The 15,666-nt window shown below is 45.4% G+C and overlaps 1 protein-coding gene across 1 annotated transcript in view; it reads right to left on the bottom strand.

Annotated features, from left to right (window-relative positions):
- ADGRA2 (adhesion G protein-coupled receptor A2) overlaps window positions 1-15,666 on the bottom strand; it is a 574,510-nt gene that overhangs the window by 304,399 nt on the left and 254,445 nt on the right. Inside the window, exon 2 of the mRNA XM_069617958.1 lies at window positions 4,778-4,849. Coding sequence (XP_069474059.1) covers window positions 4,778-4,849 — 72 coding nt within the window. The remainder of the gene's footprint in view (window positions 1-4,777; window positions 4,850-15,666) is intronic.

Below are 15,666 nucleotides of genomic sequence, written 5' to 3' on the forward strand. Positions count from 1 at the left end.
CCTCATGGTCAAGAAAGCCCTGTTGTCTAGACCCACTCCATCAAGTGAAGATCTGGTAATGTAGTGTGCCTCAAAGATAAAGTTGCGCGTTACCGATCTCCACATGTCTGAGGGAAAACAATACGCATCTTTCGATGTGAGAACTGTTCGTTTCCTGAGGCAACCAGAACAGCCTTGTGGAGGGACTAGAAGATGCTGCCTTTTTTGAGTGAGCTGTTGCTGAATCACCATGAGATCCTGCAAAGGTCCCCAGAATGTGTCTTTAAATGCCTTCCCGCTGACTGTCAAAGTGAAACACCACGTGAAACACCACGTGACCAAGACAACTCATTCTGCAAGTATCCACAACTAAACCTAGATTGCCGTAACGATCTTCAGTCTCCAGGTTTACTAATAATACCTTGTTACTTATATAGCACTTTCATCCAAAGAGTGTAATTTTTGTCAATACGATTGTTACCCAACAAATGCGCTGCTCATTTCTCAACCTTGAAAGGATGCAAGGCTGGGTTTGCCTTGCTGCGGTTCGAACCTTGGACCTGCAGATTAGACACAGATCCCAATAGTGAGCGTTTAACCTCCTGAGCTACCCTACCAGCCTAAAGGCTTGCCAGACAGTACTCAAGTGCAATTATCTTTTAAATCAGTGTTCAATTGTTTTTAACACTAGTAATGTGCTTAGGAGAGGACCCCTTTGGCTGCCCAAATCTCCTGAAAGCTAAGAGGCCACCTGCCAGGCAGACATCTACCCAGCGATAAGAGGCGATTAAGTTCTATCCCATGAAATGCCTCACACTAAGTCCTAGTCCATATCCGAAACTGATGGTTATTCCTATAGCATGCCAGGCTTCGCCAGTGTTGTGACACTGCCTCACACCACGATACATGTAGACAAATGAGCTCTGTTCATCATTCACTGTGCCATTATTCTGTCCTCAATTTGCCTCTAGACCTGAAAGTTGGCCTATGATGTAAGCTACGCTTCTACGGATTCCAATACAGTCTTCGAACGAGCCAATCTCGTACTCGGATCAAGGAATCCTACTTTAAACATGGTTTCTCTCTTGCTCAATGCAGAGCTGTCCAGTAATTCAGCAGCCGTCCCGTTTTTCGTGCAGTACTTAGAGGGGGTCGAGAAGTTATGGCGTTGAGAGGGTGTGGTTTGCTCTCTAAATTATGTTTTAAGCAGCCTAATCAAGGGTTAAAGTGAAAAGTTAAAGAGCGCAAGCAGCGGCACCGATTCGCCATCCTTTTCTTTCAAGATGCACTTTAAAGGCAGGCTTGGGCCAACGATTTATGCTGGTTTGGTGAAGGTGCGATTTTGACAAATTGTCATCCTTTGCAACAAGCACGTTTTGTTTTTAGTGGCCAAAGTAGCTCTCTGTTGTCCCTCTAGGAATTGCCTTGTTTAAAAACATCAAGGGGCTTTTGATAGGCTGGCTGGCAGCTTCCTCCAAATGGCTTCACTAAACAAGGAAGATACAAAGGTATCATTGAAGAAATAGAGCCTGAGGAGGCAAGGGGCATTACCGGTAGGGTCATGCCCCTGGGGCGATAGAAGTCTGAGCAAAGCGAGGGCTTTAATGTAGCCCAGGGGGCTTTACGTGAATGGTAATGCCCCCTCCGAGGGTTCTATTGCTATTAGTCAATTATTCACGAATTGAGTGACGGGGTTGAGGCCGTTTCTCAACTCGACAAAAAAAATGGCCACCAGGGATTGATGAGAAGGCACTACATGTAGTCTCTTCTCCCTTTCCATGACAGCCAGACAGAGAAAGGAAAGGAACAGGTAAGACCTACCTGGCAGGGTAACAACCCATTAAGGGACAATCAGATTGATTGTAACCCTCTCATTGCCCCTCCCCGAGTAGTAATGCCTGGTAGGTGCTCCATAGCGGCCTGCCGAAGGTCTTCCTGTTGACACTTGTGCTTCTCTAGTAAAGGTGTAGTAATTGTGTCACTGGGACCTCACTGCAGCTTCAGATGGCTTCTTGTGGCCCAGATTGAAATTCAGGCATCTTTGCAGGGGTGTCAAGGAGCTACAGCTAAAATAAAAGGTTACCCTACAGTCAACTTGCTGCCCCTAGGATAGTAAGCTGTGTCTGATACATGGCCAAGAAAAATATTTCAAATAAAAAATAGCTTGATGGGCTGAACACACGTCCAGACACCTACAGGCTGCTTGCGTGAATCCCGTCTGGGATGCCTCAACCTTTTATCCTACCCGGGTTGATAAAATGAGGACCATTTAGTTGAGCAATAACAAAAACTATAATTAGAATACCCAGAGGAAATTTTGCATGTGGTGTGCCTTATATAAATAGATGTTACCATAAAAAAATAAAAAAATAACACGTGTTCTTTGTTACTCCACTGGGGATGGGAAACCTTTTGTTTCTAAGCGGTCAGAAAAGATTCATCAGGAAGTTTCGACCTGGACTCCAGCCAATCACCAGCAGAGAGCTTCCTGTGCCACTGCAGCATCAGCACAAGCACAAAGGTACACAAAGCACCTCACCACTCGCAACTGAAGCTGCAACCTCTCTCCCCGTGAATGGCCAGCTTTCTGGTGCCAGATTAATACAGGTGTAGAGCTCGATGCGAATTGCTTTTCTAGGGAGCAGGCCATTCCGTGAAGGTCTTTCTTACCGGATGGGATCGCTTTTCCTCCTGGGCAAACTTTAGACATGTCTTCCGGGATGGCCACTATGCTAAAGCAGTGACAATGCCTATCAGTCCCTTGATTCAGGAGCACGTGGATCCGTGGGGTAGGACTTCTCTGTGTTAGACCCTTCCTTTTGGAACTCCCTTCCACTGATGATTATGTCCATCACTAACCACCTGGAAATCAGGAAGGCCCTTATAAATTTGCTCTTCACAGGTGAACTCTGGCTATTCCTTCCTAAAATGCCATGTACCCGCTGGGTACCCAGGTTAGGGTGACCAGATTTTTCACACAAAAAATCCAGACAGGCCATAGACATAAAAGTAGGACTAACATAAATAAATACAATAATAAAGTCCTGCTTCTATGTCTATGGCCTGTTGTGGGGGCGCGGCGGGGGTTTGCTCACATGCACACCCCTCTCATTGGAGGAAAGTGGCCGGGGACAGGAAGGGGGAGGAAATGGGGGGCGTGAAATGCTTTTCAGGCCCCCATTCGCACAGTTAGAGTTGCGCCGGGACCCGATTTCGGGATTTCGAAATCGGCTCCCGGCACAAACAGTGACCGTGGGCACCCACCATTGCAAACCCCGCACGGGGTTTGCAAAATAAAAAAACTATCGGGACCCCGGGACGGAGGACGATTTCCCCGGACTGTCCCAGGAAAACCGAGACGTCTGGTCACCCTAACCCAGGTGCTCTAAATATCCAAACTTTCTTCACAAACTAGCCAGAACATTTGCAAGCTTTGAGCTTTTAGATTCAGGTTTGCCCAGTCAATGCACCTATTTGTTCCTTTTCTTCCACGCTCTTCTCTGTTAGTAATACGTTATTGTGCTTTAAATTCATGCGTCTGAACATACCAGCGTTCTTGCGTACACTTGACCGGGCGAAGAAGTTGAGTGCTTAAGAACCCTCTAGCCCCCACCTGTGCTATTCTAGATTTGCTCCTCTCTGCTGGGGTTGTGTCTTTTATAGACGGCTGCATGCCACATTTCGGCCACTTCAAAGCACTTGTCCACCTTTCGGGCAGGGCCCCAGTGGAGCCCGACCCTCGTATTGATTAGCTGCCCTTATTTTATAATCAGTGGAATTAATTATTTCACCTGGAATGTTTAGGTTTACATTATTTATTTTAAATACACCAATGACATAAAGACAAGATGTAGCATACACACAATGCAATATACACATAACGAATGCAACCTGTTTAGTCAAGAGGTATAACAACAACCGTGATTTCACCAGGAATCTGAAGGAGAGCAACTCCGATTCAGGCTTCTCGTCTCCTCATCCGAGGGTGGTAGCGGTCCTGGAATAGCCTGCTATAGAGGGAAAGGTAGGTGTTGATCCCCACTTAAAAGCCCTTTAAGACACTCCTGGGTTTAATGTGTAGAAGGGTGGAAAACTTTAGGAAGGATTTAGCTTACCTTTAAACATATGGTAATTTAAATGTTCCATGTAATAAGGTCCCCGCAATAATGTTCCCCTTTTTCTTATTTACAAGGGGTGCTGGGGACATCCCCGCAACCCGTCCCCATATATAATGCCACTATATATAATGTCGCCAATGGCTTTTCCCCGACGACATTATGTATGGGCACAATATTACCAGATACCAATTTAAATTTAAAGGGAGGAACAGGGGAGAATATTTAATTGCCAATTTTGTGTTGCCACCAATAGGACTGTTGCTCCAGGTTTCCCGCAAAAAACACATCATGAAGTCTCGAGCCCATCGGTACACATGGAATTTAAACTTTGTGTAAAGCTTTGTGTGGGAAAAAAACAAGTTTCCTGCACCTGTAATCTAAGGCACAATGGAGAGTGCGTGGTACACAAGCTAGTCTCTTGGGCTCAGCTTCAAACCTTGCCTGCAAAAAAACACAGTGCCTGAGCTTCCGACCAACCCAGACATAGATATAGCTGCAAAAACAGAACATTCAGTACCAAAATTCACATAATAGAGGTTTTTTTTTTCTCCATCCAGGCTAGAGACGCCCACCCTGCCACTACCAACACTTTAATTTGTCCTTTTATCCCAGCCCAATGCTATGAAATGCCAATCGCCCTCATTACGGACCTGCTCTTTGTGGGCACAATGGATACTTACAGCTTCTCGAGGGCCTGCAGGCCGAGGAAAGACGTATCCCGCAGCACCGTGATCTTGTTGTTGCTTAAAATCCTGTGAGAAAAAGGAAGAAAGACAGGAGGGCTCGGAGTTATTAAGGAGGAAGCATGAGACGAAATGAGTAGGCTCGCAGTTTCTGATGGGCGCTTGCCTTCTGATTGCGTGGCCTGGGGGCGAACATGGAGGTTCTCAACTAAAACAGGAGATAGATGCCCCCCCAATCCTGGCTAACAATGTTCTAGGGAAGAAAAGCCAACCCCGGAACCAGGCATCTTAAATTCTCATCCCATTGCCCGCTCTTGACCAAGTATTTTGAGATCATAGCTAGATAACTGTCTCCCTGAAATGTCCTGAACTGCCAACACTGCTTTTGTTTCACTATTATTCATTCAAGGTCAGAAAGGTCAGTTGGCTCCACGCTGGCCTGACAATGGACTCCATATGTAGTGCGCTGCGATAGACAACTAAAAGATGTCATATTATTAATGGAACCAGACAGCGCCATTTTGTGCCATTGTAGCCCCTTCCGCAGCCCTGTAATCCAGTACCATTCAAACTTTTGTATGCTCAGCCTCCCTCCCCTTGAGTACAAATATTGCTGCTGAGCCCTCCCTTGAGTAAAAATGTGGATGCGCCCCCCCCTGCCATATGCCATACCTGCTATATTTTCTACCATAAGCAGACACAACAATCCCTTTTTGAAAAGCCTTGTGCCCCCCCTGGGCATCCTTCGTGCCCGCCTCGAGTGCCCAGCCCCACAGTTTGCAGATCACTGCTGTAATCACAGACACTAAATGATTGTGATCTAGGGAATCCGGTGATCCCAAAAGATGTGCCTCACCATCTTTGGTTACAGTACCCTGAGCTCCTGAACGGAACAGCTTATTATCGTCCCCTCTTTATATCTTTTGTTGCTTAGAGATCCACTTGCAGCTTCATTTTCATTGGCCCAGAGAATCTGTCAGAAAGACCCAGACCCCATCTGTGTCCATTCCGCTGGATTCTCTTGATTATTGAAACAGACCGGATGGAGGCACAGGAATCCAGTGGGAACCCCTGACCCTGCTCCATGCAGATCTGACTAGATCACTGTCAGTTATTGTTAATGGCAACTTCCATTAAAAGGCATGGTTCTCAACGTTACTGTGGATCCCCGTGGTATTATAATTGTAATTGGTTATTTATAAGGTGCTTACTACCCATAGGTTTCTAAGGGCGGACCAGGGGATCGAACCTGTGTTGCTATCCTCCCGGCCCGGTATCCTACTGCTCTTCCCAAATAAATAAATATGTTGGCAGAATTCACATGGGTCCATGCCTGCTCGCGCGCATCAACATTGTGCTACAGATGGATATGCTAGGTAGGGGTCGGCAACATTTGGCTCTCCATCAGCCCGAACCAGCATTGTCAATGGTGAAGGATCATGGGAGTTGTAGTCTAAAACATTGGTAGAGCCGAAGGATGCAGGCCCCTGTGCTAGCGGATTCCCTGCATGCAGAGGGAGACGCACAGCACTGATTTCCTGCACTACGTCCTACTCTGTGCACGTGTCCTCGCCATTTAACGTGGCCTGCAGAACGTGCCGGATATAATTTTTTTCTTCTATGCCACATTATGCACATCAAGATAAAACATGTTTTTTGATTCATCAGTAGTCTTCCATCATACAGAATAATTCAAAATAAGCAACTAGAGAAACATAATGTTACAAATGCAGTAAAAGGACAAAGACATATGTTTGTATGGTTACACTGTTTTCATTGCGGCAATTTATGCCGCGGCTATTTTCGCCGTGGTATTTTCACCCCAGCCACTTGGAGACATTTGTTGTTTTTAAATGGGCCCCCACCACCTCACCAGCCACCCCCAAAAGCCCTACACAAACACATATAGTTTTTTAAAAAAGAAAAGAAAAACGGCCATGCTGAAAATACCACAGTGAAAATAGCCGTGGAGAAAATTGCTGCGATCAAAACACGTTAACGGGTTTGCAGGGGAGTTGCTAGGTCTGGAAAAGATCCAGGGCTACGCTCATTTTGGGACTGTCAGGACGGGCGGCTAGCCAACCTTTTTGGTTGTAACCCCTGAGCTTCTATCTGGGGTTACAACCAAAAGACCCGGGGCTATAGCCCCCTCACCGCCCTCCTAGCAACGCTTCTGCGGGTTTGCATGTTTGGTATTTACAAAATGGAAACCTAGCTGGGAAGCTACGGAGCAATGTACATAGGAGAGGTACCCAGGGTGTTACAACTAGGGTGCGGGGGCCGCAGGGGTAGCAGAGGAGCGGGGGTTACTAGGTGGAGCAAGGGAGAGGGCCGTTCCAGAGGGCGAGGGGTAGGGTTACTATGTTTGTGGACTTCTGAGACCCGGGTTCTAGACTCAGCTACAGCATGTGACTGAAAATGAGTGTGCTTCTGGTCAAGGCTCTTTACGTCCCTTTGCCCAACATTATGACTGCTGTCCTCATGTTGAGAATGCTAGTAATGTTAAAAATGGGGTATTGGAAATACCACTTGCTTTTAAAATAATGGCTAATTATGGGCTGCGGTCACACACTGCATGGGGTGCGTAGAAAGCGTGTGGTAAACGAATTTTCCCGCAACAATATTTTGGGGTAATCTGGCTCCAGAGCTGTGATAAAAAAAAATGTGTTTGTTGTTGATTTTGCCTGCGGTAAAGACCCACGAACATAGCATGCATGTGCAAGTCATCCGTGTTGCATGCAGAGGCGTACACAGAGTAGGGCCTGAGCGGGCAAGGCCCACCCAAATCCTAAATGCCCTTTCAGCAGCGCTGGGCGGGCATTTACAGATGTTAATGCCACTGCGGTAGACCCAACTGCATTAGCTTCAAGGCCCGCTTGTTAGACAATCCTGGCTGCGCCTCTGTTTGCATGACAGCCAAACTAAAGTGACGGCCCTTGAGTCATATTCAAACATGCAACAAAATCCTAGTTGACTCACTTGTCCATTACATGACGCGGACAATTTGACATGTAACGATGCCACCTGCAGTGGCAACGGTTGCTGTGAGCCTTTTAAGGCGGTGCTATTATTTCACGTCTGGCTTTAGCTGATGTTTTTGCAGGGGAGGCAATCTATGTTTTTTCATGGTTTTTCATGGTGGTACAGCAGTAGTACTTGGACAGATTTACCGTATGTGGCATTTCAGGCATAACTACTCCATGCAGTAAAAACACATGAATTGCCAACGGTAGTGTGATGCAAAATCTATAAGTAACGATTTACGGTAAAAAGAAGTGGTAAAAAAAGTTGTCACTTTTCCTCTGAAAATTATGACTAGCTTTGTCTGTTCCTGAACAGATTATTCATGCATGTACCACCCCTTATGATATGATAGGTTATTTATAACGCACTTAAAACCCAGAGGTTTCTAAGCGCGACCTGGGGATCGAACCTGTGGTGCTCTGTGTCATCGCGAGCACGTTGTCCCTGAGATATCCTCCCATATCTGGAGAAGAACATGCTTATGTTAATCCAAGACCCTCATTTCCTTCCACTACACGTTTTGTTTTAATTTTAAAAAAATGTATACTGTGCACATCACCACAGTAGTAGTCTTCTGGCTCCAAAGCTTGCCAGATAATGTAGTGTATTGTGTCCACCCCCAGGCCCCTGCGCCCTGGCCTGTGAAAAAAAGGAGCAAACGTGAGAGAAAAGGAGAAGACGTCTTGTTGCGTGACATTTTTTTTCCCAGTCCTAGCCAAGAAGATTTAGAAAATTATGAAGACATTTCAAAAATTCTTTTTTTTAGTTTTGGCAATTAGGTGGTGCTTCAGTGCCACCTATAGGCCAACACTATTTTCACAGGCTTATAGATTACGGACATGCAGGAAACTGGATATGAGGAGGAACACGCAGGCTGAAGATATGCTTTGCGATTTTGTCCACCTATTGACTGTCGATGGTCATGATAACCAGTTTAGCCATTCCCACCCACTACCACCTCTACCCAAAACACCCCCTCCTGGGATCTCTCTGCGCTAGCTCTATCATTCAGTAACATTGAAACATGGGCTTTTTTTGGGCTGCTATTGTTATTTCTAAGCAGCCTTTTGAATGGTTATGTCTTAATGCCAGTAGTAAAGCAGCTCTTAGTGTAATGAAAATGTATTACAAAGTGTGCCTACAGTCACTTGATTTTTAAGCAATATGTGTCCTCACACCCGTTCCTCGCATTGAATTACTAAAAACAAGAATTTGCAAATACAAGAGTTTGTGCTTTTTTTTATAGCCATTCGCCATTTTCTAGGCATTGCTATCACGTGCCTTGGTACTCACACCATGGAATAATTCTGAGTGCATAACTATACATGATAAAACGTTCACAGATCAGGTTACATCAAATCTCAAAACACGTTAGGGAACTGCATTCTGGGCCATTTGAAGGCCACACCAGGGAGATTGTGGTGTGCATTGTATACATGCCCAATGACATGCCTTTAATAATATCTATTAATCTTCGATTGGCAGCCTAACACATGATTATAGGTCCTTAGTATGAACAAGCAAGTTAGATAGCAAGAAAGTGTGAAAATATGGCATTAAATATAGTCGCCTGAAAAAATATATTAGTTTGAAAAAAGATCTTTAACTCTTTAATTCCTCTTTAATTCCTTGCTGTAACTGAAAATATTGTTTATATTTGCCTTTAATTTGTTTTCTGAAGTTTCAATATTATTTTTAAGTTTGATTCATCCACACCCCACAGTCAAATATTTCCTTTCAAGCATTAAAAAGTGGGCAAATCCTTTCCCTGCAGTCATGATGTTACCTTCTTCCCTTTAAATACGTTTTTATTTTAATACTTTACCTGTGGAATGCGGAGGGTGGGGGGGAGGCACCATTTTGCCGATACCAAAATAACAAAGCCTTGTGGTCTATTCCTCCATTTTATTTTTCCAAACTGCCTTTTTTATAACTTTTTCAAAAATATTCCAGTTTTTATTTTCCAAAGTTTGGATATGTCAACATTTTATTTTCAGGCTATTTTTCAAACTTAATTTTTAAATTTTGCGTTGGGTATAAAAATAACATATGTATGAGAGTTAGTGAATGGAAAAATCACAACATTTTCAAAAGGAATTTCCAAAATAAAGGAGGTTCTCACAAGATTATAGAACATGTATGAATGTTTACTGACTTGAGTGAGGTTTTACCTTAAGTTACCCTGAGTAATCCAGACGTGGACCCCATGCTCACTGCACTTAGAGAAGCACAGCTTCACCTCACTGATGAGGCCCGACTAGATAGAAACATGTGTCTGGGGTTGCTGATGGTTGCTCTTGTTCAGAGGAGAATTGCCTAGCATTTTGGCGCTGGACTACCGAGGTGGGTGGGACCAGATTGGGAGGCACATGATTATTTCTCTTCTATGAAAGTTACAGTGAGCTAAAACGTGGTTTCAGACCCTCCCAAGTGGGAACCTCCCCATAGAACAGGTTATTTGGCCGTAATCCTTCCCGGTAGAGGGGCTCCCAGACCTTTGTATGAAGGTTCCCACAGGAGCATGGCTGTTTGGAAAGTATGATTTTTTAATATTTATTTTACCCGCAAACAGGGGGAAACAGCTTGCTTACAGCGGGCGATGAAATGACGATATGGTCAGGAAGTTGGCGGCCCAGCTGAGACGCAATATTCCTCTATTGCAGGAAGCTGCAATCAGACTGCGCAGAGCTGAACAGGCCCAGCCACTTGGCCTAAGAGCTTCCTGCAATAGACGATAAGGGAACCCGTGTGTCAAAGGGCTGAGAGCAGCCATCAGGTGCTTAGTCCCTTTTTCCGCTCTGAGGTCCACGGAGCTGGCTTGGGCCCAAGTCCTTGACTTTTGAAACGAAGCAAGACTAGTGACAGCCTAGCCGCTAGGGACATCTGTGAAACAATATCATTGGTTGACTTGGCTATAGGGACATCAACGAGGCAACATCAATGGTGGACTGGGCTAGGGAAATAGAAACGCAACATAAATAGTGGACTGAGGCACTGTGAATTGATATAGGAATGTGAATGATGGATTGGGAAATAGGATCATCAATAAAACAAAGCTAATGGTGGGATTCACACTATCAATGACATTGATGAAGCAATGCAGTGATGAATTGGGTCATGGGAGTATTGATAAAGCAAGGACACTGGTTTTGCACAGTTTAGGACCGACGATAAAACAGTCTTTGAAAGAAAATGGTGGACTGGACTGGAGCGGCATCCATGAAGAAATGGCAATGGCGGATTGGGCTATAGCTTTAGCAATGAAGCAAAGCTTAGGCTTGGCTATTGATGTTTTTGCCAATTAGGACCCATCGGGGGCATGGCTTAGGCCTCCCAACCAATGAGGAGGCTCAGAAGGGGGCTTTACCACACGTTATAGCCCCAGCTCCGAGCATCATCAGAGCTGGAGGCCGTCCTCTTACCCCGCCAGATCACTGGTAAGTGTGTGCTCCGCCCGTGCCCCCTTCTCCTTCGCCCTACCCCCAACCCCTTTTCCACATCTCCTCTCCCCCTCACCCCAGCCCGCTTACTTGTGCTTCTCTGTCCTTCTCCTGCACCGGGAATACTAGTGTTCCTGGTGTGCCACCAACCCAGCAATGGCCACCATGGAAATGGAGAAGGGACTACGTAGTCCCTCCTTCGGATCCATGGTGGCTATCTTTTTTCCTATTTTTTTTTTTAAGTTGAGAAACAACCACGTCCTTTCTCAACTTAAAAAAAAAAACAATTGGTATCCGGTACATCGTGCCGGATACTAATAGCAATAATACCCTCACGGGCAGGGGCATTACCTTGCCGTGTAATGCGTCTCCCACCCCCCCCCCCCGCTCGTGTAAAATATGGCTTAAGCAATGCCAATGTGGTCCTGCACACATGGCAACAGGCTCATGTCATTAAGCTGGAGCTCATTCAGTATTGTTTCTTTACTTTGCATTCTGGAACTTGCTTTTTCCCCATTACAAACCCAGGAATACAAGTCCTAGAATGTAAAGAAAAATGGACTATGTGAGAACTTTCTGGGTGACATAGGCCATATTTTCATGTAGGAGACTGGGCTATAGGGTTACTGATGATAATGGGACATCAATCAAGCAAGACTACTTTTGGGTTGGGCTATATGGATGTCACTGAAGTGATACCAATGGAACCATGGTGTGTGTGGACATCAAAGAAGCAAAGACAACGAATGCTTTACTGGCTATAGGGACCTCAATGAAGCAAGGACAACAGTGGACTGGGTTGTAGACCCAGCGATGAAGTAAATCAATTAACTGACTGGGCTATATGGATATCGGCAAAGCAAGTCCAGCTTAGTACTGACTAACATGTATATCTATGCATCTAGTCCAAGGGTGGACTGAGCTTAATGGACTTCAATGAAGCAATACCATTCGTGGACTGTGCTGCTTGACCATTGATAAAGCAGTGGCGTGGTCTATACGGAATGGGCTACTCCGACTCATAATAATTTGCGTTCCCATATAGCACTTCAGATTCCACAAGCTTCTAAGCACTATGCTAATAGGTGTTATCATTTCATAATTTATTGGTACTCATTGTATCGACCTCCAAAGGATGAAAGGCTGAGTTGGCCCTGTCGGAGGATTCGAACTTTCAAAGTGCAGGCTTGCCGCATGGCAGAGATCAGCGCTTTACTCCTGAGCTATCCACTCAGACTTGTAGAGATTTCTTGATAGTCCTGTCACTCTGATAAATGGGGAGGCCAGTCAGCAAAAATGTGTGCCTTCCATTAGCCCGACATCCGACTGTCTGTGGCTCATCCTATCCAGCCGTTCCAAGGCATTGTCCTTTTGAGGAAGTCACCCTAATATTAAATGGACCAGTCCGTCTTAGAATGCCTTTATACACAATAATTCACCCCTAAGAACAGGAACTAGACCCCGTTTTATCTTATTATTAACAGAATGAGACTATTATGTCCAGGTTTGTCCACTCCCTAGCAGGAAGTGGCCAGAGGGTGATGACCCCTGCACAGAGAACACTGGGCAAAGGAGTGGACGGGGAATGCTGCAATCTGATTGGTGCATGGGATGCATACAAAGGCACACTCTGTTGCTGCTTTTTTCGTTTGGTTCAGGATCTCCTAGAAGGCTAGCTTCGGTTACTGCCGATGTATCACATATCCCTCTTCCATGAGCTGGGCCTGAGTTTCGCTTTCCCGAAGCTGGAGGAGCTGCCTCAGGGATGCATAGATGTATCACATATCCCTCTTCCATGAGCTGGGCGTGAGTTTCGCTTTGCCGAAGCTGGAGGAGCTGCCTCCGGGATGCATAGATGTATCACATATCCCTCTTCCATGAGCTGGGCGTGAGTTTCGCTTTGCCGAAGCTGGAGGAGCTGCCTCAGGGATGCATAGATGTATCACATATCGCTCGTCCATGAGCTGGGCATGAGTTTCGCTTTGCCAAAGCTGGAGGAGCTGCCTCAGGGATGCATAGATGTATCACATATCGCTCGTCCATGAGCTGGGCGTGAGTTTCGCTTTGCCGAAGCTGGAGGAGCTGCCTCAGGGATGCATAGATTTATCACTTATCCCTCTTCCATGAGCTGGGCGTGAGTTTCGCTTTCCCGAAGCTGGAGGAGCTGCCTCAGGATTGCATAGATGTATCACATATCCCTCGTTCATGAGCTGGGCGTGAGTTTCGCTTTGCAAAGCTGGAGGAGCTGCCTCAGGGATGCATAGATGTATCACATATCCCTCCTCCATGAGCTGGGCGTGAGTTTTTTTTTGCAGAAGCTGGAGGAGCTGCCTCAGGGATGCATAGATGTATCACATATCGCTCGTCCATGAGCTGGGCGTGAGTTTTGCTTTCCCGAAGCTGGAGGAGCTGCCTCAGGGATGCATAGATGTATCACATATCGCTCGTCCATGAGCTGGGCGTGAGTTTCGCTTTGCCGAAGCTGGAGGAGCTGCCTCAGGGATGCATAGATTTATCACTTATCCCTCGTCCATGAGCTGGGCGTGGGTTTCGCTTTGCCGAAGCTGGAGGAGCTGCCTCAGGGATGCATAGATGTATCACATATCGCTAATCCATGAGCTGGGCGTGAGTTTCGCTTTGCCGAAGCTGGAGGAGCTGCCTCAGGGATGCATAGATGTATCACATATCGCTCGTCCATGAGCTGGGCGTGAGTTTCGCTTTGCCGAAGTTGGAGGAGCTGCCTCAGGGATGCATAAGAACTAGAGGATTTCTACAAAGATTTACCTATTAGAGTCTTACCCCAGCCCCGAGATGCTATCATTTATTTCACCGAAATAATACCATCCACACATGGTTTGTCAATGCAATAAAGAAGATGTCATTTTTTTTTTATTTTACAATAAATATTTCAAGAGGTTTTCATAAACCTAGCTAAAGATTCAAAGGGCCTTATTTACAGATCTTGCTTCAATAGGACGTTCCCATCGAAAAACGCTTTTGTAAATCAGGCCCAAAGTGGTATTACAGCCTGTTTACACTGGTGCAAGTTGAGTGCAATTACCATAGTGCAAAAACCATACTCTTTCAATGCATTTTAACACCAGGACAAATTGCACACTAGTGCCAGGACGAGGGCAAACATTGGTGCACAAAAATCCATTGAAGGATATGTGTTTGTACTAGGCAAGTTTTGCACTAGTACTAAATGAACTTTTTCTGTGATACACCTTTTTTTTCTAGCAGTGACTCTGTAAAAATAAACATGTCGTTTCCGCTGTGCAAATATAACTCCACTGTCCTCCTGATAGATAATTAAACCACAAAGATTACATAGCAATTCATTGTGAGCTGCCATGAAATTACGTAATACTAATATATGTAATGGTAGCGCTTAGAAGCTGGTTAATCTGCTATGCAGTGCTATATGAGAGCACACATTATTATCTTCAGCTTTGTATGCCCTAGTCCGCTTGCTAGGGCAAATGCACTAGCACAGAGGCAGCATCCTCATCCTCAATGTGCCATCACTGCCTGGTTCCTGAGGTTCCAAGGGTTGGGCGTGGGCATAATGTGCAGAATACAGGATGCAACATTGAGCCACCCATTCCGTGCACAGTTTGCTTAATAAAAAAGTAAGTGTACAGCATTAAGGTCCAAGTCAGATTTTCTGTCACATGGTCTTGCTTTTCAGACACAGGTTCATTCACTGGCATAGTCTTCCTGTTTTCAGGTGCTAGTGATGATTTTTAATGATTGGCCGCTGGAAATCACTCTCTTTTTGTGGACAATATATGAGAAAAATGTGTTAAACTGGAACCCCAAGATATGGATATGCCCACCTTGGAATGCAAATTTCAATGGATTATGTCAAGGTACAAACGGCCAAGTCCCAAAAATTGGACGACCACCGCAAATGAAATGCCCTAGTTACAACGGTGGCACCAAGAAGCAGGAACCATGAGTCAACGAGGGAGGAAGAATGTTCAAGGGCAAGAGGGCCCCCTCTGGGCCAGTTCTAGAGCATGTCATTAGAAGGCAGCCACCTATTGTTATGTTATGGTACTGGCAGTCATACTCTGCAGCACTGCCATTTGCACGGCTTGTAGGCGCTCTGGTGGATCAGAAAGACTGGAGGGGGGCTGGAGGGCTTGGCTAGTGCAGTGAAGAAGAGCGAATGCAAAATGGTGCTGCTGCTGTGTTGATGCATTATTTTGGTTGCCATTTAAAATCGAACCATTAAGACTCAACATCTATTTTCATAATAAAAATATGCAAATTATCATCAAATTAGTGAAAACTACATGGACAGGACAACAATCAAAAGTAACCAAAAGGAAATCATTATGTACAGGCATAACAGATGAAGTAACCAGAGCAACCAACGTTAAAGGAACGAAGAAAAGAGCCTCATGAATGTGATGC

Source organism: Ambystoma mexicanum, chromosome 10 (genome assembly GCF_040938575.1).
Source record: "Ambystoma mexicanum isolate Mex_15411 chromosome 10, UKY_AmexF1_1, whole genome shotgun sequence".
In the NCBI taxonomy this organism is placed as follows: Eukaryota; Metazoa; Chordata; class Amphibia; order Caudata; family Ambystomatidae; genus Ambystoma; species Ambystoma mexicanum.